We start from the raw sequence: 25,264 nt of genomic DNA on the forward strand, positions 1-25,264 counted from the left end.
AAATGCGACCTGCGATTCCTGAGATTCCCGTTGGTGTAACAGTGCCAGACAAACGAAGGGTCTACCCGAGTGACACACGGGTGGGGTGGGTTCATGGACGTGAACGCTGAGGCGGCAGACATGAGGACGTCGTTGCTCACCAGGACGTTCCACTGCACCGGCGTGCGTTACAGGAGACAGAGGCGTTGTGATGTACGTAGACACCTGTATGAAAACAAAAACACCTGGTTTTAGAAAAGTTAAATAAATACGCATACATTTTTACAAAAAAAAAAAAAAAAAATCAGGATCAAATGTACCCGGGACCAAAGATCACAAAGCCATTCGTTTGCGGTTTTTGTTTCAAATATCTATATGAGCGGTATCTGTAAAATCCACTCCGGTGGGCAGTAAATGCGGACGACCGATTAATCGACAGATCGTTTTTATTGATATAAACACTCAAAGTGAAATATTGCTGAACTTTAAGTACAAAATAGAGTACTGACTGCATGATGAAAATGTACTGCACTTTAAATTAAATATAAATAGCAATATATAAAAGTAAATAAAATACACACCCCAGCTGAACCAAAACATAAACACTCCAAACAACTAATACAAATAGAGACATCCAAAATGAATAACACTTCAAATAACGACAAGGTTTTTAAAAAAAAATTTTTATAATCACTGGCAAATTATCACCTCTCGAGGCCGCTCTCGTACTGTATAATGACAGCGGGCCCTTTTCAACCGCTCCCGCGATGCACGCAAACAGGGAAAACTACCGATAATTCCAGCGATCCGTTATCGGTGACAAAAACAATTAATCGGCCAACCTCTAATCTGTACTACCCATTTGATTTGAGGTTTTTTTTTGTTTTGTTTTTTTTTTTAAAAAAAAAAAAAGAAAGATCACTGGTACCAGTTTGTTTCTTCAATTATAGTTTAAAGTCCACCAGTAGCTGTTTGGTTGTTTGCAGGTTTCAATAAAAAGCACCAGTACCATGCTTTTGCTTGTTTAAGGATCACCCATACACATTATACCCAGAGGTGTTTGAGGAGAATATGTACCTGTTTGTGGGCGTGGCTATGGCACAGCTCTGACCGAGTACAGGTGTGGAGGCATTACTGGATGCCAAAGACAGTCGCACATGAGAGTAAATTCTGCTGGTGATGTTCACGCACACTGATAACGACTTAAACTGACACACACACACACACACAGGAAGTCGTCATCATCTGCAAATAAATAATGTAAAACAATTACAATAAATTCTAATCTTATCAAATGGATAAGACACCGTTTCCTGAACCTACAAGAAAACCAAGATGATGGGTGCATGTACTGTATTAAGGAAGGAATAAAAACAATGGGGCGTGCCCTTATAGAACAATAAGCAACGACTTGGAGCGGAGGGCCATTATCACCCTGAAGCTGGTTATACACAGCAATTTGCCAAACGCTAAATAATTTCATTATGAACGCGCAACAGTTTGTGCATTAAAATAAAAAAAGCCTAGGCCTGTCTATATTTCCAAATAAAGCATTCTTGACCTCTTATTCAAATAGCTAAGTGCCCCATTACTGAATCATTGTATTATCATATTAACCACAGAAAAAGACTATTCATATTCAACACTTCAGTTTACAGGTACATTAATATTTTGGGGCACAACAATAGTTGTCTTACAAATAAATAAAATAAAACAATCTGGGTCTTCTTGTATACTTGGGGGGGGGGGGGGGGGGGGGGGGTGTTGTTTTCACGCGTCCGCACAGCCTTTCAAAATATACTCCGGTTGACATGTACGCGTACACAGGAGGTCGACGCATGCGCATTACAACTTGCACTACCGCTCCTGGCCTACAAGAGTCAGTACAGAGCAGTAAAGCAGGTCTACCGGTGTGAAGGACGACAACGAAGAAGAGTCACAACAACGCGAATAACAATGCTTGACGTGACGAGATAACAATCTCTCGTCACGATTAGCACCCGTATACAAATCATTATACACTTTAAGATTAGAATTAGACAATCGCGGGGACTTTCTAACCTGACCTTCCGTCTCTTCAGTTTTTTTCTTCAACTACCATGAGATTCAACGAACCCTAGGTCACTGTTGCCACCTTGTGGAAGAAGTAAATAGTGCATAAGAATTAAATGCGCATGTGCAATGTGGTTAGAAAAATCATGCGGCGCGCGTACTGTATGCTGTTCCTGGCGTGAAAGCATACTTTCCTCTTAACGCGTGGGTGTGAACAGGCCTTAAAACATGAAGAATTAAAAAAATAAAAATAAAAATAAAAAGTATACTACTAAACGTTTTTTTTTTAAGTGAAGTTATTGAATTTAGTAAAAGACACATGCAAGCCCTTCTGCTTTATATGCAAATTCTACGCAATCTCCCACGTTAAATAAACAACTTTATCTTTTAAAAACAAATATCAACTACTAAATACAGATTTAAATATAATAAACGTTGTTTTTAGAGGTGCGGTTCGTTTGGATGTTTTTTGTTTGGATAAAAGCGTCTGCTAAACGAATAAATAAATGTTTTAGAGGAACAGCCAAACATACACATAGATTTGAACTGATATTAAAGTGTAAAGTTTAAACAAATAGATAAGTAAAACCGTTGAGCAGTACCTTCTAACCTCCTGCAGCAAGATGGCGGCATCTCTCCAGATGAGCAGTAAACACCATTAACACTCTTCTTCCTTCATTCCCCCCTTCTCGTCTTCTTCTGTGCTAAATTGTACATTACCGCCACCTAGGGATCAGATGTTGCAATGATGATTGACAGAAGTGCGATTCCGCTGGATCTGTACCGCGCACGCGTTAACATTTTACGGCACGCATGCGCAAACAGCATCAGGATCCTGAATAGATCAATCAACGCCTTCTGACCAATCAGAAACGAGAATTTAGTAGCGCTGTAGTCTAAAATTTCATTCGGTTATTTACCTTCAATAATGGATTTTCCCAATGCACCTCGAACAGGGTGTGAAAATGGCAATTTGTGCTAATCTTCTTTGACCCCTGAACGCCAAACCCAACCCCCCTCTCACTGATACCTGAAACTCAAAGCTAAGCCGACTAAAATGCCCTCTAATTGTCCACTTAGTGTATAAAACTGCAATTAACCCCGTGACCTTCTGACCCTCATCAATGAGCACAGAGGAACGCAAACACTACTTAACGCACACTCGGACAACCGAAAAAAAAACCAATTACTTCAGTCTGGTTATTGTTTTTATTAAGAGCCATCTGATTGGACATCATCTACAGAACAGCACATTTTTTCGATTAGATGTTTTTAGATGTTATTGCGAAGATTCAAATGCCACGATTATGGAGGACATGTCCTGGTTAGTCAGCATTTCTAGTCCTGAGAGGAAGTCTGTTGTATTCAGAAGGCACTATAAAAGGATAAAGGCACAACCTCCTTATACTTTCAGCAAGGTCAGTTCAGTTAGTTCGTCCCACACAGCATCTCAGGAGGCCTTCTCGAAGAAGACGATATAATAATAATAATAATAATAATAATAATAATAATAATAATAATATTGCAAATCATTAAAGGCTTAGCAATATTGCAATGAAAGTATTAACAGCATATGCTCAGTTTTGACAAAAAAAAAAAAAAAGTAAGAAAACTGACCCAAAGCTTTAGGAATATTTACTAAATAATGTTCAGTTTTTGAGTAGTAAATTTAGACATAAATTCTTATAATTATTTCATAAAATTGTGTATTAAAATTCTCTGGAGAAAAAACAAAAAACCAAACATACAAACTAGTGTCACAAAGCTCCAGCTATTAGAAATATATATATATAAATACAAATAAAGTAACAGCTCCCGTTTACGCGTTGTTATTATTTAAGAATGAATGTAACTGGATGTAGCTGAATGTGAACAAAACAGTCTACAAATACATTTCATTTATTTTTGGAGGACCCCCCCCCCAGCAGTTGGAGGTTTATTTAGGACTTATCCCAAAATAGATCCCGATTATCTGGATGCTACAGCTTTGAACTAAGCCCTCTAGAAAACCGTTTAAGAAAAGCAGATGTAACCATTTACATTGTGCGACGTTTGCGTTTTAAATGCAGCTTGCAATGTTACAACAAAACCGTAACGCAGCGTGAAGTCCTTTCCCCGGAGACGTTCCAGTGACAGAAAACTTCGCATGCCGGCACTGGAGACTCCTTCCGTGAATTTGAAATACCACGTCGGCGATCATACGTTTTGCCTTGTTAAATAAGACGCGTATCGTTAGTATTCGGTGCTGTAGGTCGTCCGCCATACAATTCCCGGTGTGCGTTGTTGCTATGGAAACGATAGCGTATTCGAGCGCGTTACGGAGAATCCGACGGCGGTGTGGTATAAAGTGGATCAGCAATAAAGTTCTCAGCTTGAGTCGTTTTTCGTTTGCGCGTAAAGTATACGGACAGAGTAGATATTTCGTCGAGATTACGTTAGTGAAAAGGATGTTGTATAGGATTGTTGTGATTATCGTGCAGCTCTTGTAAGATGTGGTAAGGAAATCTGTGAAATACAAAACACAAAGAATTGGTGGTTGCTCTTGGATTAAGAGGAAAAAAAAATTATAAATCTGCCAAATGAATACGAGTGTAATATAAACAGATGTTTGCGATGCCCGTGAATGAAAGTCTTTCAAAAGCGAATCTGTAGGTAGTTTCCCCTCTGAAGGCTGGAGCGAGTAAACACCCCTCAGGCACTTGAGTGTTTGTGGAGAGTGTGTAAATCTTTGGACCAAGTCTGCCCTCTAGCAGCTCACGGGTTGCTCCCTTTCTCAGATTGTTTGCAGTTACACCGGAGTAAACTAGAACACGTTAAAGACTTAACGATCCTTGCTATTCAGTAGACGTGTGCCAATAATCGATTCCTCGACGCATCACACTTTAAAAAAAAATGATAAAAATTTAAAATCATCAATACAGCAAAAAGATATCTTATCATGGTAAAACGTTTGTGTGTGTGTGTAACAAAATTATTACCTAACTTGGAATAAAAATAAGTTGGAATGAACTGAATGTAGCAGTACTGGGTCTAGCATTAGTGCCATGTTTAAATATCTGATGATTAAATATGAATTAAGAACATAGTGTATAGTCGATTAATTTAAAAAACAAAACAACGATCGGACTGGCTCAAAATTATGAAACCAGCGTCACTTATTATTAAATATACAGTTGTGCCTAGCTTTAGTTGCTCCCTAACGATACCATACCGACTCAAAATTGGCTAAATTCATTCAAATAACGAGAAGATATTGTTATAATCGCCTACTACCTATGCAGCGTTTTTTAATTTGTTTTTAAAGCTGAGCTTCCGTTTAATCGTCACGTTTGGAAAGTTAAGGAAAAAATCCACAATGTCATAAACGTCAATCCTACTAAAGAGGGATTTTTTTTTTAAGTTTCGCGCCGTTCGATATAATGTACCATATACATTAGCGATATGAAAAGTGAATATTGGCACACGCCCACCGTGCAGTTCTAACCAATCCCATTAATGTACAAACATAAAATGACCGAACAGAAAATGGTTAAAATGAGGTCTCATTTGTGTTAGAATGACCTCACATGAAACAAATAAGACAGTAACAGAAAGCAGACTCAAAGGAAGGGCCTCAAATGTAAAGCCTTGAACGCAGAGCCTCAGACGGACCGCCCCCACACCGCAGACGTAGACAGCCGCAAACGTAGATCCTCAGAAGCAGAGCCACAGATGTACAGTCCTAGACAAACCGCCTCAGAGGGAGATCCGCAGGTGTACAGCTTCGGATATTCAGCCTCAGATGCAGACACTCGGACATAGAGTCACAGATGCAGAGCTTTCAGAGGTAGATCCTCAGATGAGCAGCCTCAGATGTCAGAACCTCACATTCTGCTCTGGATTTGAGCGTTAAGAGTTGGTCCTACAGTAGTGTGACTCTCCACTTCCCATCAGATTTAGGGACACACATGTCAAAGTTCCAGGAATGTATTTTGTTTGGTCCCATAAGGCGAGTCAGAGTGTAAGTCTACGTTACTGAAGTACACTGGTGACTGTAACTCGTCTGACGCTAGGCACAATTCGTTAGCCGTTCTCTACACCATCCACTAATGGAAAGGAAAACTGATTAGACCATTAGGGTCCATTAGGGTGGCGGAGCATTCTCGGCACCGCAGTGACACTCAAGACGGCAGCGTGTGAGGTGCTGAGGATACAGTATTTTTCCGGGATTTTCTCCGACTCTCCACTGACCCTTAATTGACTTCTCGGAGTTTCTTCCTGTAGAGAATTAAATATAAGTTCGCAAATTTGCAAACCCCCTCCCCGTCCCCTCCTTACAGCCAAGGCATGTTTGGTATCTGACTTTCAAGTGCAAAACTAAAGAAGCAAAAACCAGAAACCAAAACAAATCTTGGATGCCTCTGGGGTGAATTGTGTAAATTTGATTTGAAGACAAATCATTTGTTTAAGAGTGAATAAATGGGTAAATTGTCACAGGTTAAGAACCAACGTGGGTTACGCAAAAACCGAACCCCTGCTCTAACTCATATTAGCTTCCGAATGTAAAAATAATGTAAATATTTCTCCCAGCACTGCAGCACCCTGCTCCTCCAAACCACCAGGTGGCGACAGTGAGCGAGTTACAAGTACGTGTCCTCTGAGCTGTTAATGCTCTGTCTGGAGTTTTTGTAATCTGAAGCAGCAGGTGAGTCGTGGGGGGCAGGTGCGTTGGGCGTAAGCAGAGGGCTGGAGTCTGTAGATGGATCCAAAATGGTGGCTGAGTTTTCTGTATTATTAGGGAGCTCATCATGGTCAGGTTCTCTGAATTGGACAGGAGGACATTCCAGCAGGTGAGGACGCCACGCTGAAGGTGATTCGTGTACAGGAGCAGTTAGGAGGGATAGATGTTGCAGAGGGATAGAGTCCGCCGGTTTCTTATCGATGGAGGAATTTGAGGACGCCTGCACGAGTCGCACGGTAGAAGTGCTCCTCTCTTTGACCTGATTTTCCTGCATTGTAGGGAGCCGTGGTGGATGCGACGGTGGATTTGGAAGTACAAGATTTAGATTTTCCTGTTTCAGAGGCTGTATTTCCAATATCGGAGTAAGTTTAGACTCGTCAGGTAGGGCGTAGGGGTTAGGAATGAGGGCTTGGTTTTTCTTCAGGCTCCCTCTCTTCTTCCTGAGGCTCGGCTCGGGCTTTTCCTCAGGGATGGACGGGTACTGGACGATGATGGTGGGTTTCTGGCGGAGGTCTTGGTATGTATGAGGCTCGGTGGCCATGATGGCGCGAGCACTGTGCATTCTTTGAGGGGGTTTGCGGGCGGGCTCGCCACGCTTCTTCTTCCAGCGCTTCAGCTGCCTTCGGTGCTCGCGTTCCACGTCCCGTGCTGATACCTGCAACTCCAGAACCTACAGCAAAAATCGAGTCATAAATTTTTTTACTGTATAGAATAAGCTTCATTACAACGTCACGTAACAGACGATGATAAATATTTACGAATGCTAATTTTGTAGAGATACGAAGGTGATGATGGATAAAACATGCTTGATCACCATGGCATGGACTGACAGACAGTTACAGTAATGACAGGAAATGTTACAGTAGTGAGAGACTCATCATCCTCTTCCTCCTCTCTGTTGTGTTACCTGGTGCACTAAGAAGCCCTCCTGCATGTATCTGGGCTCGATCGCTCTGAGGACCTCCATGGTCTCATACTGACCCGGACAGGCCTTGAGCTTATCCCGAGTTCCCAGCATGGACTTCAACAACACCAAGCCCACACGGAATATAATTTTCACTCCTACACAAAGAAAGAAAGAAAATATACATCTCAGGAACAACTCAACACAGAAAGAAAAGAAGGACGAGTGTATATTTGTGTTTGTGTCTGACCGTCACACAGGAACATGTCCCACACTCGGAGGACCGAGGCCCAGGGCAGAGTCCTGGAGAAGGCGCACATGAACCACTCCATCATGTAGAGCACCGGCTCGATCTTGTGCTTGTCCAGGTGCCGATACGCCACAGGACACACTCGCTTCAACAGCGCATGCAGGATCTCTCCGTCCAGCTGAACCGCCTCCTGCACACACATAACGGTCCACGATAAGCGCTATAACTTGCTGTTAAAAACTTCAAACTGCTGCCCTCTTACACAGAGAAGCTATGTTTCTAATAATCCACTGTGCAGTGCAGAAATCAGGGAGGAAGAAAAAAAAAAAAAAAAACACGTAAAATTACACCTGAGAAATAAGATTACAAAACTAAAGCTCACACTAAAATACATAAACACACCCTCACAATAATGTAAAGAAATTTTAAAACCTTAAAGAAAACACTAAGCCTCATGAACACAGCAACACATACACACAAACACAAGATGGCGGTGTTGAGTCGCCTTGTACAGCGGAGCAGGGTGGGGTTTGTAGCTCTGATATATAATTTCTAACAGACCTTATGATCTGTGTGGCGTTACAAAACAACTAAATTACCCAGTGCGAATGTTTCCTCTCCAACTTCAGACTAAACTGAGCTACATTCGCGTCGGTCAGATTTCAGCTTTTCACTTCCTCACACCTGCGATCCACGGATACACAACTATAACCGTTTTAAAAACGTGCATCCAGTCCGGTTTCTCGTTTCTACAGTACTTCTACATTCCGATTTATTTAACTAGGCCTGTAAGAAGAGAAAAAGAAAAACAAACACTTCAATTCTACACCGTGTGCATGATTATTAGGCAAATGGAAATACTTCTCAGCTTAATTTGATTGGTGAACAAATACAGTGGTCTCGGTTGATCCTAAATGTTTCTTTCCCAACAAAATAGAAGGTTTAACAAAGAATAAAAAAAGGAATTTCTATTTCTCAGAGGAAGTTATTCGAGTGCACACTTATTAAGCAACAGAATTTCTAAATCATGCCCCCCCCCCCCCCTTACTTGCTTATTCTTCAGTTTTAAAGTATTATCAAATAAACAACTAACATAAAATAACATTTAACAATGAACTATTTTGGCCCGTCAAAACTACTCAATGATGAATATAGCCACCCTTCTTCTGTGCTGAATCGTACATTACCGGAGATGTACGACAGATATAATCTATAATGTAAACTCGGACACATTTTTAACCAGACAACATCACAGGCTGACGTGGCCAGTTTTATCCATATCGGGCAGACGGTTATCGTAAACATGATGCAAAGTGTGAATGAGTGAGGGGGAAAAAAAAAAAAAATCACTGATTTAGACCGATTTGAAAAGTTTCCAGGCTAATTTTCTAACGAGCGTGCTTGACGTCCGTCGATCCGAGACTCCCAGCCTGCCATGGTACGAACAGAGAACTGGTGTTGTTCAACTCCCAGACGTGCCAACTCAACTTATCACTAATAGACTACACTCACTAACTGACTTCGATGGCCGAACAAGCCATCGTTCACTGGAGGGAGTATGATCCGTTCGGCTTCGCTTCTCCAGCTGCACTTAATAAAAGCTCTTATGAAGCCTTGGCAAGGTGAAGTCCTGCGTTGTGCAAGCCTGTGGAGGAATTAGCATGGCCGCATTCCAGGGTATACATCTCATATTTGTGTTTCAGATGGGTTTTTTGGCACGGCTTTATCACACATCTTGTTGATTTAGCTGAAAGTCAAGTAAGGGTGGATTTATTTTTTTATTTTTTGTGTGTTAATAATATTTACAGTGCTTAAAAGGGGAAACAAAGCCCCTCTATAGACGAGGCCATGTAAATGGCCAAATATCATGCTGGGTTTTCTGGAATATGGGATTTTCTGCCCTCGGGCAGGTGCTGTTATTTAAACAGAAATGGATGTTTTACATACGATTTGCGTTAATTGAATAGTAATACAGCATTTTATGGTGGTTATGTAAATTTGCCTATTCATTAGTGCTTTTATAGCGAATGAACTATTTCAGTAGTTCGACATGAACCTCGACCAGGCCAGGTTTATCACATAATGTTCATTTAATTAAAATAAAACAATGTCTAATATAATATCTGGTGGAATTAAGATGGTCAAATAAAAATTTGTCTTGACTTTTTGAAAAGCATTGGTAGAAAACGTGTGTCAGCTTAATACGTGAAAATGAAACGAGTGGCGGGGTCATTTTGAAACCGCCGTTCTTCTACAGAGCAAAATCCCTGCTGCTTCTCCTAGAGCTCGGACGCCACGCGCCGACTGTCCGCCGTGCTTCCGTGTTCGGTCAGCGTTCAGTCAAATTCGATTTCGATCCTGTTTGATCTTTTGAAAATAACTAGTGAGATTATCCTTACAAATGAGAACAGGGCTGTAATCTTGGGTGACGGCCCGTGCACAAGCAGAGCCATTTATAGTCGGACTCACCAAGCCTGCACTGTAGTAACCGGGAAGGTATTTCTCACAGATCTGCACAAGACCCCAAAATGCATCCTACACACACACACACACACACACACACACACACACACACACACACACACACAGTGTGAGAAAAACAGTGAGAAAAACAGACACGCTAAGATGATGAAGACGGGGAAAAAAATTCTTACAACATGAATATCAAAGAACACACGTAGTACATGAACAATTTAAAGAATATAAAATATTAATTGGAAATCTTGATGACAAAATTCTACAGAAAGACAAAGAAAAAGTTTAGCAAATGTCATTTTCTTGCTTTCATAAACCTACATGTGTGTATGTATTATATATATATATATATATATATATATATATATATATATATATATATATATATATATATATATATATATATATATATATATAAACAGTGTGTGAATTGAGACTGACCTCAGCAGGCATGTGCATGAGTAGCACCGCAGCAATAGGAGCCTGAGCCTGACAGTAACCTTCATCAGGACTGTAGAGTGTGTATGCTTTTAGCACCCGAAACAGATCCTGCTGCCTACACACACACACACACACACACACACACACAGGGATGTACAACCACATCAGAGAACTACATTATGAGAAATGATTACTGAGGCTCTACAATATAAGAATGGTGTTAAGCTGTACATGTCCATATTCTCACTCACACACACACACACACTTGAACAGACTCACCCGTGTCCTCCTCGTGATACAAACATCTCATGGAAAGGGAACTGTCTGTGTAAATCTCTCTCGATCACATCTATCCACTTTGGATCACCCTCCATGCTGTCCAGCTCCTAGAACCACCACACACGTTATAGCAGTTGTATAGTGCAGCAATATAAGAGAAATAATACACTCTGAGGTGCATTCAATTTCTCGTTATCATTCAGAGACAGAGAGAGAGAGAGAGAGAGAGAGAGAGAGAGAGAGAGAGAGAGAGAGAGAGAGAGAAAGTGTGTGAGAGTGCATGCGTGTTGGTCCGACCTTGAATTTTTCGCTGTTTCGCTCCTTCTTTACTTTCCCTCCTGACAGGTAAAGCCAGGCTCTGCCTCTTATCGATGGAGGGATTCCTTTCTGACATCGTAGCCTCACCTGTACGTGTGTGTGTGAGGGGAAATCATTAGCCATACAATCCACATTTGTGGGCAGGCGTGTGCACGCGCGCACACACATCTTCAAAATGGCTACGACGGTCACTCCAGGTAGTTGGCGAAGCCGTACAGGTGGAGTTCCACGTTAGAAGTGATTCAAATGAGACGAGTCAAACGAAAACCTTTTTTGTTTATTGGTTTATTGCGAACTGGTTGTTACTCAAATGTGTCATCGTCAGTGTTGGGTGTGACGCGTTACTGTCATCGAATGCCTTTTTCCTGACGACGCAGTAATGTAACTCACTACATTTTAAATGTATGTAATTTGATTACGGTCAATGACGTCAATAAAATTGTTACTTGCGTTTTTTAAAATAAATCACGTTTTGCCCCGAAGAACTCTCCACTTGGAGCGGTTTGTCGCTACGTAACTGAACGTCAGTAAAAGACGACGGTGGTGCTGTAATCTTCGGTGAACGGAGGCGACACCAATCAGACGGGGAGACGGCGCTCAATTCTGCCAAACGCTAGATCACACAGTCAGTATGAGGAAAAATGGATACACGCGGTTTTATTTTTCTTAAACCAGTAATGGCGTCGAAACCGAAACACTGACGTCCTCTGATGCGGAGTAGGATAACCAGGTGTGTAAATATCCATATGAGCAGAGCATAAGGAAAGATAATGTACTCTGCATGGCACTGTAGCAGCTAAACCCATACAATGAGTACAATATTAAAGTAGTAATAAGTAATCTGGAGTGGATTACTTTTACTTACCCAACACTGGTCATTGTTCTATTTTGTTCTGAGTGTTTCATCGCTAAACGAGTGCTTAATGAGAAACAAAACAAAAACAAAAAAAAAAAGGATTATATGTCTCAAGTTTAAGGTTTGCATTTGACTCGTATATTATTTTTTTAAAGAGATAACTCAGGAATTGCTTACGAATTGTATAAAAGCTGTAACAGAGCCAAACAAGATCTTTTGAGGCGACTGTGTGATGATTTTTGATGATTAACCATGCAGCTTGCATGCATGCAAATATTGGGGTAACTGACTATTTGGGGTTTAGGAGGACTTTACAACCATGCGAAAATGCGTTTAAAGAAATCGACCCACGTACACACACGCACTATAATGCATATGTTAGCAATAACACAAGTGCACACAGAGTTTTAAAAGAAATGCGTAACTCGCAATGCAAAACAGTAGTTACATATGAGTTCAAGCACACGCTCCGTAATGCCGTTCTTCCAAAACAATAATCATGTTTTATTCATATTTTTTTATATATATATATATTTTTTAAAGAGCACTTGCTTAAATATAATAAACATAATAAATCTAGTATATACAGCTATTATATTTATTATATTCCTCATTGCCATTGCTCTTTGAATCCGATTATAAAAATAAAAAGTCCCCATGAGTTTTCTAGCTTTCAGTACGAATATGTCAGCCTTAAGGTGATCTATAAACTAGTGTTGCTCCAAAACAATGACAAAATTCGCATTTAGAAGATGTACGTGTTCATAATTTACAGTCGATCTCTACCGCCAATACAGATCAACAACTTTGATGACCTCATTCTGCACTTCAGCTTCTCAACAGATTTTCTGTCCAATCAAACGCGCTCTAGAATTGGAAGTGTCCCGCCTCCGGCGTTATAAATATCACCTTGTGGAAGTTCCCGTTGAGCAACTGGCGATTTAAAAAGGATGGGAGGAGCCACTGGATATGCCCCGCCCTGACTTCCTATTTCAGTGGAAATTACTTCAACACGTCGAGCGCCGCTGTGCGCTTCAAGACACTTTAAATAAATAACCAAACAAATAAATAAATGTTTTAAAGATGGACCGTATACCTAAAATATGAATAAGTCCGCTAATAACCGAGTACGTTAACATTATTAAATAAATAAATTGGTCTTTAAAAATGTGAATTATTTATCAACAAATAATTAATTATTAATCTATTAAACCAACAAATATTTAAAAAAAATAAAAAATAAAAAAAGTCATAAATACACAGGATTGGTTCGCACACGTCCTATGCAGGTGTTATGCAGTGGTCTTTTATTCTTATTTGTATCTTTAATTTTCAATTATTAATGAAAAACTTCATGTTCTACTATTTACATATACTGTGTAATATTCCACTGCTAGGAACATCTTTCCTGATTTAAAAGCAAAGAAAAAGCAGCGACAGAGACTGCTCTATTACACAAACACATAATGCACTAATCTAACACACACACGCGCGCGCGCATACACACACACACAACACATTTGCAATCAGGACAGTTCAGGAAAGCCTGCGGAAGAGCACGAACCCTCCTCTTTACCTGAGATTTCACCAGTCCCAGCAGAAGCTTAAGAGAGCTTAGGAGAAGAGAGAGACAGAGACACACACACCCAACACACACACACACACACACACACACACACACACACACACACAAGCTGTGTGAGGACAGTTCAATGAGATGCCGTACTTGTCCAGACACAACACGGCTAATGAGGCAGTGAGGCAATGTGCAGGTTTCTGAGTAATTAAATTCTCCAGAGCAGAGAAATTACAAGGGAGATAAAGAGATGGTGCCGAATCGAGGGGAATTTTGAAAATGTTCACGTGCATGTCGGTGTTTCGGGTACGGAAAACAGTTATTCGAGTGTTTATCTGGGAACTTGGAAAAGCCTCCTGTGTGAAACGCCCTCATGAGTCAGGATGAGAAGACGCGGAGAATGTGCACAGCTTCACTGGGAATACTGTTAAGAGTTTGGACTCTGTTTAACACTTGTGGTCATTATTATTATTATTATTATTATTTTAAACCAGCAGACACTATTCAAAATGAAGAAAACCCCTTCTATGAGCAGGTACAAGCTGTATATTAACGCATAGTGTATGTGCTGTACGTTTACCTTCTTAAATCTCTTGTTGATCCATTTGTCCCAGTTCTTCAGCATCTCTAACCATTTCAGCTCTCTCTGCCTCAACACCTCCGGGGGAACGTCCTGAGCCCTGACGAACAAACACGGACACAAACACGGTCAGCGAGACGTTAAAACTAAGACACGTGATCCCTACGTAATACAGGTCTAACAATAAACCGATTAAAAAAAGCGTGTTTATCAAAATAAATAAATAAATAAATAAATAAATCGACCAAAATGATATGTAGAAAGCAGACGTCTGTTTTGGAAGGAGTCTCCAGTTTCAGCGCAGAGGGAACGGCTGTTTGTAGTTCTGATCAAGTTTGCAAACGTTTGCGCAAGTCAAAGGAAAACTATACGTCTCTGCCGGATCTATAAAAGTTTCGGAAACGCCGATGTTCTTGGTACTCGTGTACGCGTGTCGTTCTCCTCTAAAGTGCAAACCGTGTTCCTGACACCGCTCATTTCCATGTAGCGACGCCCACAAAACTCCATAAAAGGAAGTGGAAGTTATTTGGACTCACTTCCATACCTTTGGGAAAACATTTAGCAGTGTAACAAAAAAAGCTCAATAACATTAGAGACTAATTATCCAATAATAAAATCCAATAAGATCGATGACTGGGTTTCACAAAATTTTCTCGATGTCAATGCAACGGTGCTTCAGGGGTTTCCTCCCCCAGTCCAAAGACATGCGTTGTAGGTGGATTGGCATTTCCAAAACTGTCCATAGTGCGTGTGTGTGCGCACGAGTGATTGTGCCCTGTGATGGGTTGGCACCCCGTCCAGGGTGTCCCCTGCCTTGTGCCACGAATTCCCTGGGATAGACTCCAGGCTCCGAGCAACCCTGTGTAGGATGGATGGATGGATGGAAGTGTGCTGTGACAAGAAAAATAAAACACTGTTATTGGAACTGTGCTGTTATTGGAAAACTTCAGCAGCTAGTTTGTCGCTGTATCTCGCCAGTCACTGATGATTATTTTTCTATAACGGCACACCCCAAAATGTTTTATTTCTTCCTTACTTTCATTTATTTTTCAGATTTATTTATTTATTTTTTGTTCGTTGATTGTCAAACAACCGAACTTCAAACTGTACCCTTTGCTTTAATCAAGCACTTTCCTGAGTTTGACCACAAATTGTTGACGCGAAGCTTGAGAGTTTCAGAACGATTTAGCAATGCAACAACACAACCCGATTACACAATCCTTTCAAATTCAATACATATTGTATGTCTGTCTCCGGACTAATCACCGACCCGTTTTCAAGAGTGTGAAACCGACGAGCTTCCGCACACACAATACATACACGGCTCAGATCGGAATTCGCAGCGCTACGGGAGCTCCACACGCTGTCATGTGGCGTGAAGTCGTCCGGCTGGTTTAGTTTGTTCTTCTTTATACTCGTTCGTAATACACTGGAAGCCTGTAACAAGTTTCAACAAAACTCACAAAGACGAGATTTAGTCTTTGTTCCTCTTCGTTCTCTTTTCCTTCGGTTGAAAGCGGCTTGTTTTTGTTTCTATTTGCGTATGTCTATAATCACAATTCTTCATAAAAAATTTTTTATTTTTTTTTTTTAAATCCAGCTTTGCCACTGGGAAGATGTTTATGAAATGACGTTATGGTTGTTCGGTCTGCGAAAACGTTTACACGCACGTCTGCTGTCGAGTTCCTGTAATTATGGCATAGATGAAGATGGGATGGACGTTTTAGTTACATCTCCTCTCCTATAATTCAACAGCTTAGAGAGAAGAAAACAAATCCTCAGCTCATAAATCTGAACATCCAAGAAAGAGAAACCCGTTACGGGTTAAGTGATTTATTCGATTATAAAGGCAATCTTTTGATGAGTGTTTCCTGTTCCTATCCAAAATTAATTTCAAATGAGGCATTCGATCAATTTAATACCGTAAGATACTTGGACATTTCATGATGTTTAGCTTTCCCTTTAGGATTTCTCGATCGCAGAAATGAACGCAAAATCATGCAAAGAGCCACCGGGGGTTTCCTCCCCAGTCCAAAAACAAATTTCCAAATTGTCCGTAGTGCGTGAATGGTTGTGTGAACGTGTTGGGTTGTAGTGCCCTGTGATGGGTTGGCACCCTGCCCAAGATGTCCCCCGCCTTGTGCCCCGAGTTCCCCGTCATAGGTTCCAGGCTCAATATGACCCTGTGTAGGAGGAGCGGTATGGAAAATGGATGGATGGATGGATGGATGAAGTTTCACCACCATCTTCTGTGGTTTTAAACAGTTAAAAATCCATGACGTTTTCAGATTAGGCTCTCCTGCCGTGAACATTTCAAACTGCAACATTATAAGCTGCCCTTACTTGCGAACTACTATAGCGTTCAAACATGAGTACACTGAGCTACAATTCTGATAATAAAACACAACTTGGCCAAAAAAAAAAAAAATAGTCATAAGAATGAACAAAAGGTTCAGTTTTTTTATGTAAAATCTTGAAACAGTGTTTTCCTATTGGAGAGGGTTCTAAGTAGACAAGAACCCCCGAGAAACCTTTTCAAGGAGCGCACATTCGCAGTAATATAGAAACTCTAAGTCTTATTTTTAATGTTGGTTCAGGAACAAGAGTGACCCTAGTGGGGCAGGTTGAAAAGTATGAAATGCAATGTAAGTAGGGAGGAGAAAGTCAAATGGAGGCCAAAGTCTGTAAAATCAGAACTCGACTAATTCAGCGAGGACAAAGGTGTCCAAACCAACAGCTCAATTCATGACCGAGCTCAAAGGTGAAAACTATGATTTTAGAAATAAACGCTATAAACTTCTGCACAATTCATATTTACAGTTTTAGCCCCCAAAAATTGTTCCAAACACAAGATAATCACACACACACAGCCTCAGTCAAATCACTTCCCTTTTACAAAGCTAAAGATACTGACCGGAATACAAATTGAAGCTTATGTTAGAGGAATGAAGCAAATTAAAGATATGAAACTCGCAGTTCCCTTTTTATCAATTCCAACTAAGTTTTTAAAAAAAAAAAAAAAAAAAAAAAAAAGAAGTTTCCTTTCCCCCATCTTTTAACCAGCAAGTCCTGCCAACAAAAGTCGATCAGGTACTGAATGTTTAAAAAGTCAGGATGGGTTTTGAACCAGAGACTCACTTCTGCTTTCATGCAGAGACGGTGTGTGTGTGTGTGTGTGTGTGACCTCTGGTCTTCGGAGTGCCCGTAAACCTGAGCAAACAGGAAGCCTGGTGTCCACTCAGCATAGCACAGAGCCGCTCGCCCACAATAAGCTATTTCACACTCCAACTACAAGACGCGTATAAAACTCCAGATGTGATTATTCTGCACTTAAAGTGTGATCACACTGCCACTGGAACCAACGAGAGCACCAAGATATACCAAGAAGCACCATCAAACCCTTTCAGCCGATGTTAATGTCATCTGATTAGCTTTTTTTTCCCCTTCCAAGATACGAGTTGGACATTTGTACGATTCCCACCCATGGAGCTCCGCCCCCAGGATCTACGATGGCCTGTAAAGTAGAGTGACAATAAAACCACCGACAGGAATCGCATCCAAACACAAACAAGGCATCATGGATTCGATGATGGTCACTGGGCTACAGAGCTCTGTAAGCGTGAGAGTTTGTGTTCAAGGTTTGGATCGTGATAAAAGCGCCACACGTTTCAGTTCTTCATTTATTACTGACACACTTGGTACAACACCCCGTGTTTCTCGCTCCCAGAGGGTGAGGCCAACGTGAGGTGTAAAGCGTGATTGTCGGCTTAGAAAAACACGACCGGGTTTCCACTTGACTTCCTGTGATGAGTCAGAAGCTCAAATGGTCATCTTTGGCCCTCGAGGGCGTGTCTAGTGCTTAAACGGTTGAAGCGCTATAAATGAGATGTCACGCAGCCGTTTAGGTAACGGATCAGTCTCTAATAGAAAACAGGCTCGACTTGAAAAACCGCCAAACTGTTAGTGATTTACAATCCTACACAAACACCTGGAGTCAAAATGTAGCTGCGCAAACATACATCACGCTATCTACTTTCCACACAATGACCTAATCCTAACAAGGAACAGATTTATAAATAAGCTGTTAATTAACAACGAAAAACCTAGAGTCATCGATATGGTGATGTTTTCCATGAGGAGATGTTTCTTCAACATTTATGGAAGGAGTCTCCAGTGTCAGTACTTAGATAAAGCTTTAACTTTAAGATTTCCAGCACAGGAAAGTCTTCAGGATGAACGCCTTTAATGTAAGAGATAACAGGATCTAATCTGGTTTGTGGGCGTCATACAACTTCATATGTAACTATTAAGAAAATGTACACTATACGACAAATCATTCTTAAAGAAAGAACTGCTGACCAGTTGACGCACAATACGGTCAGTGATTACTTCCTTATAACACACTTGCACCATCGGGTCTTATTCAATACTTCAAAGGTAACACAAAGTATGAAAAACATGATTTAAAAAAAAAAATCCACCGGATAAAGTCGTCACCTTTGCGACAAAAGTGTATTAAGTCGCTGAAAAAACCCGTTTGGGAAACTGACTTCAAGTGTGGAATACTTGTTTGCTTTTTTTCGTGACCCCCATAGGCCATTTTAAAGACACTCTACAGGCCACCAGTGATTCTGGGGGCGGAGCTTCGTGAAAATGGGCGGGAATCATTCAAATGCTGAACCCACCGAACTGTTAAGAGACCTAAGCTGCGTCCGAATATCCCCGGCATCGAAATCGGGTGCATAAAAACCGATTTCTGGCCACATGCCAATATCTATGGACCACAGGTTCTTGGGCAGGTTGTAAGGGTCACTGTCGAGTCCAACTGCCTTTAATTTAAGCTGATAGTCGTTAGTTATACTAGGCTTTTCGCAACTTCCCCTATTAAAACCAGTCATTTTGCTGTATGTTTTTTTTCCCCACTCAGTCCGGCCGAGGGGGCGTGTTCCGACAGGAAATTGACGTCAATGCATACCCTCTATACCCGGATGACCTACTGCTTCCGCCGAGATTCTGCACTATGGAACCACTAGACACTGCGCTATCCCGTAAGGCAACGGGACTGGTGTGGAAGAGCTGTCAGAATCCAAAATAGCGGAAGGCAGTGCGTCAGCTCTTTTGTTGTGTAAGTGCTATAGGTATTAAACGTTGTTCCTTGTGGTAAACCGTACTTGTTTAACAACACCTGAGTGAACTGTTAAGTTGGTGAAGGTTGGTGGACTCTTAAGTTTTAAAAAAAAAAAAAAAAAAAAAAAGAACCTTTGAAAAACTACAGTTTGCCAATGAGCATATATGCAAAGGCCTTTTGGAAAATGTGTTCAGGACTGAGGAATCAACGATAGAGTTGTTTGTCCACAGTAACAGCAGACACGTTTGGCGCAGTCCAAAGACAGCTTTTCAGGAGAAGCACCTCATACCAACTGTGAAGCACAGTGGTGGAAATGTTATGGTTTGGGGTTGGTTCTCTGCCTCAGGGACCGGACAGGTTGCATTCATTGATTCAACTATGAATATTCTAAATCAGAATATTAAATTGTTAGAAATTTACACTTTGTATTTGCATCAGCATGTTAACAGAAGAAAAATACACATAGTTTGTCTTTTTTAACCCCATAGAAAATGTGGAAGCAGCTCCAGCTAGTCTGTTTTGACGTAACTATGAAAAAACTGCGAAGCTGTAATAAAGCGCAGTAATATACCTATTAACTTACACGTAACCTGAGCAGTTGAAATAACGATGGTGTTAATCCCCACACCGCTGAAGGGACACTAAATACACAAGCGGTCAGCAGGCAGTCAGCAGCGTGTGTAGAGAAAGCAGGCATAACCACAACATCCGGCTCATGAAGAGAGAGAATGACCCGTAGTTAGTCTCCTGGGTGTTTCTGCACTTATCTCTGACTGCATGACTGCAATCTGTAAGCAACCAGCCCCCCCCCTCTTTTCTTCCTCCGGACCACACAGACATACAAAGGCCTGTGTTCATAATCACATCCTGATGAGAGTGTACTGTGATATTCAACTCCCTCCATAGTGTTACTGTGGAAAAGTTAACCACAACCCTGTGCCAAGCTCCATTTTGGGAACGCCTGATTATATTTCCACCAAGAATTTCACATATTTCTTATCGCTTTCCCATTTTCTTGCATGGCTTGCTTGACTTCTCCGTCACTGATAAGGAAGATAAATACAGAGCAGATAGAAAGCAACCGTCAGCGAATCATGTTGGCCGGCTCCTTCTCATTCTGCTGTCTCGGCTAATCTCCACAGTGAACAACATCCAAAGACGACGGGGCAGGAATGAAGCAACCGACTGCAAGAAACTCTAACAGGTCTCCATCTTCAGGTGATGTTCACAAAAACCATCAGAATGAGGGGAAAAAATTAGATCTCAGTGATTGTCTGTGTAAGATGAGCTAGTCTGAGTGTTTCTAGAACTGCTGATCTTCTGGGATTTCATGCACAACAGTCTCTAGATTTTACTCAGAATGGTTCAATAAAGAAAACACATCCAGTGAGCGGCAGTTCTACGGACAGAAACGCCTCGTCGATGCGAGAGGTCCAACGGAGGATGGTCAGACTGGTTGGAGCTGACTGAAAAGCTACAGTGACTCATAACTACGTACAATTGCGGTGGGCATAAAAACATCTCGGAATGCACGACACGTCGAACCTTGAGGCAGATGGGCTACAAGAGCAGAAGACCACGTCGGGTTCCACTTCGATCACTCGAGAACAGAAAGCTGACGCTCCAGTGGATACAGGCTCAGAAAGACACCGGCTCAGAAAAACACAGACGGCAGGGTCAGAATTTGGCACCAACAGCATGAATCCATGGGCCCAACCTAACTTGTGTCAACAGTCCAGGCTGGTGGAGGCGGTGTAATGGTGTGGGGAATTTTCTTAATTCATTAATAACAATCAATCATGGCTTGAATGCCACGGCCTATCTGAGTATTGTTGGATCACTTCATGGCCACAATTTACCCATCTTCTAATGACTACTTCCAGTATGATAATGCACCAAATCACAAAGCAAAACATGACCACGAGTTCAGTCTGCTTCAGTGGTCTTCCCAGTCACCGGATCTGAAGCCGATAGAGCTCCTTCAGGATGTGGTAGAACGGGAGATGTTTTGAGAACAAACGGAGGCTCTACCCAGTATCAGTAGTGAGTGTATGTGTTTACATTCCTACAAGTGACTTCCATTGTTGAATTTGGCTTACTAAATCAGAGAAGCAGCTACGCAACTTGCTATCTAGTAATGAAAATCAAAAATCTGGTGCAAATTGTATCTTAGCTGAGCAATTGAAAGTAAAAGGAAAAAGCTGATGGTGACACGAGACAGAAACAGGAAATGTTTAGTAAATGTTTTCCATAATAATAGTGATTATCATAAACTAAGAAAAATCTGTGAAAATGTCTACAGAGTAAAAGTAATCAGATATTACACACAGATATTCCTTAAGATAGTTTAAGATTTAAGTAATTTCACAAACATCACTACACAACCCGAGTTAGTGCATTAGTGCATCACTACACAACCACTGAATGCACGATTATTTGATAAGGAAACGAAAGCAAAGAGGGGAACAAGCTCCATTCGATTTGGTTTGACAGTTAAGAGAGAAATCCCAACTTGACTTGATATTTACAAATGACTACGTGTTCAGATTACACACAATCGTGTGATTTGTTTATTATAGATTGGATTGATATTGGAAAGGAAATGACATTTTTTTTCATTCTGATCCACTGGTATGTCTTATGCAGAGAATGCATGGTATGTTGACTGACAACACACAACAGATCAGTATCGAGTATCGGGGATCCTCACAGCTACATTAATGCATGTTAAAATCAAGCGAATCGATTAATATTGATGAATGAATTGAATCATATCAGCGCTGAAACGAGTCATGTCGGGGCTGAACCGAATCATACTGGTGCTTAATTGAATCATATTGGTGCTGAAGTGAATCATATGTGCTGAATCAAACTGTATGTGATCAGTAGTGAGTTGAAGTATATCGAGTCATTACTACATATCGAGATGTGTATCGTATCACCTGAAAGAGGGAGATTTACACCCCTAACTACTATGTGTCAAATTAAGAGACCACTTCTATTAATTGTTAATTCCACCATCAATGCAATATAACTGCAGATGTGCGAGAGGAACTTAAACATAACAAACACGTTTTCTCGGACGGTTTAAAAATAGCCGTCCTAGCACATCTCAATAAAAGGATATTAACTGGCCTTCCAGGACAGGATGCTAAAAAGAAAAGAAAAGATCTGGGCGAATTGATGTGGAAAATCCCAAAGGCCTTCTGCATCTGATAAACAACACCTAAAGGTCATTTCCTCAAGGGGAAGAAACAAGCTTAGATAGGGGGTGAAAATATTAAGCATAACATGATTGAAAGCCTTTGGAGTCTAAATTTGAGATTTATGGACGAGAGAGCTTCTGGGACACTCACACCGAGATGAGTGCAAAAGTTTGCACACCCTGAGGGCAAAACTCAAAGAAACCAAACTGCATTTTGTCCCAAACAAGATGTTCATCAAGCTTCAGTTGTGAGAAGAGAATAAACGAGCGTATGAAGGAATATTAATCGCTAAAATGATCAGTTTAGATGTTCTGAAAGCGATTTTCTGGACAGCTTTTTGGATTCACTGTTTTGTCTGTTACTGATTTGCTCAACAGCTCGCCAGAGGATATGTCAAACTTCTCATCCATCAGTGCTTTTCAAATAACGTTCAAATTTGGGTTCAAATAATGTTATCTCTGCTGGGTGCATCAGATTAGATTAGATTGGGATGTAACGTCAATTCCGATCAAATCCGACCTGACGCTCGATCAGTGAAGCCCGTAACCCGTATCAGACCGTACCGAGACTCCCATCTTTGGATGTGACGTGGTAGATATTTACTCACTATTCAGGTAAATACTTCTGCGTGGTTGAGCGGAAAAAGGCTCCAAGCCTCCAGGTGACATCTCATACTCACGATTCGGCCGAATACTTCTGCGCTCCTCCGATAAAGCCGTACTTGTCCGTCTCTCTGGAGCCTGGGAAGCCATTGAGCTCGGAGTCGGAGCCTAGAGAGCTTTCTTCATCATCTCCAAAATGACTGCCCACTGTCTGCAAACTCACAGTGTCCAAGCTCTGATCACCGTTCTCAACATCAGCCATCGTTACGCTCATCGTTTAGGCCATTAACAACTTCTTTTGGAGAAAAATTAACAGCAGTTTGAAACCCCAGAGACTGAATAAACCGCAAAACCCATGCTATGCGTACAGGAACATGGCTGATGTCCACCGCTTGCATGTGTTTACTGTGAAGAAATCACAGTGACAGTTTATTTCTTAATTACTTAGTACTTTATTTGTAATAATATTTTTAACAATTATATTTAAATTAATTTAATTTTTTTATTATGAAGCTACAATTGGAAAAGTCCACAACTTTGTCCCCTTTTTATTTATTTTTTTATTTTTTTTTAACTGTAGACTATTTTAGAAACCAGATTTACACTAATAACGTATATTAAACTAAATATATACATATACATATATATATATATATATATATATATATATATATATATAAAGTCTCTAGTAAAAAGGAATGTCCAAACCAAAAGCCTTAATATTTTCACACTTTAAAAGTTGAACACAAGGTTAAATACTACATAGCGACAGTTGAAGTTTAATTTCAACTTTTTCTTGTCACTTTTAGCAACTAGCTAACCAAACTAGCATAGCGACGTGTCATTCAATGCAACGTTAACGTTAGCCAGCTAGCTAAGATGATTTCATTAGACAGCTACAGAATTATAATTTAAAAACTATATAGATATATATATAACGCTGTAAATATTCAGCATGCAATATTTCCCCAGATATAAAAGCTATTTAAGTTGTCGTGCTGTTATTTCCTGATATCTGGACACAGCTCTAGCTCGCGAGCTAACTTTAACTAGATGTTGAGCTCGATAACTTAGCCTGCTAACTAGTTTCATTCAACTATGAAAACTCAAACGGCGTCACCTCATCTCCAAACAAACACTTTTAGCGACCGAAAGTTGTTGTGCGACGCGAGAGTTTACGTTAATGTTCCCGTGGTGAGTATAAAATAAAATCCCCAAATGGATTCCGTTAAGAGAATATACACCCGAAATGTCATATTCGCGATATACCACAACAAGACTTATTTTCTTCCCACCCACATTATGTAATATCCCACCTCCTGCTTTAAGATTGGCCAGTGCGTTCCAGAGTTCTGGGTGCTGATTGGTTAACAACAAATGCGCTTTAACAAGACGGCAATCGGACAGTTCGCAAGCACCAATGCGAGGAGAAGAAGGCGGGACTTTCGGAAAGTGGGTGGCAAAACATAACAGTGCCAACAAATCCACAAGTATTTGACAGATCTGCGCATGCGTATTGCGTTGCTGCTTCCGTTAGTGGGTTGAATTGGGTGGAGGATGTTTTTATAGTATTCTTTTATTTTTTTCATACACATTTAAAAAAAAAATACTAAATAGACAAGTTCACAGTAGCTCAGATGTGTTCAGAAAATGTTAAACCATCAGAAGTTGATATAAATCTGACTCACAGTTAATGTAATTGACTCGGCGGTCACGTGCTGCCATCTAGTGAATAGCAGAAAGCTTTCCATCCATCTTCTACCGCTTACTCCTTCTTCATGGTCGCGGAGGAACCTGGAGCCAATCCCAGTGAGCATCGGGCGCAAGGCGGGGTACACCCTGGACAAGGTGCCAGTCCATCACAGGGCACAATCACATACACACTCACACACCCATTC

General features: G+C 40.8%; 1 protein-coding gene across 1 annotated transcript; it reads right to left on the minus strand.

Moving 5' to 3' along the window:
• Nucleotides 1-3,226: 3,226 nt before the first annotated feature.
• On the minus strand, nt 3,227-23,996 carry tbc1d10aa (TBC1 domain family, member 10Aa). The gene is made up of 9 exons (XM_017468244.3): nt 23,444-23,996; nt 14,431-14,530; nt 11,398-11,505; nt 11,101-11,207; nt 10,822-10,936; nt 10,375-10,440; nt 7,906-8,095; nt 7,659-7,813; nt 3,227-7,421 (listed from the first exon to the last, which is right to left on the minus strand). The coding sequence occupies exons 1-9, from the start codon at nt 23,638-23,640 to the stop codon at nt 6,651-6,653; spliced, it is 1,809 nt and encodes a 602-aa protein (XP_017323733.1). The 5' UTR covers nt 23,641-23,996; the 3' UTR covers nt 3,227-6,650.
• Between the last annotated feature and the right edge of the window lie 1,268 nt (nt 23,997-25,264).

Source organism: Ictalurus punctatus, chromosome 5 (genome assembly GCF_001660625.3).
Source record: "Ictalurus punctatus breed USDA103 chromosome 5, Coco_2.0, whole genome shotgun sequence".
In the NCBI taxonomy this organism is placed as follows: domain Eukaryota; kingdom Metazoa; phylum Chordata; class Actinopteri; order Siluriformes; family Ictaluridae; genus Ictalurus; species Ictalurus punctatus.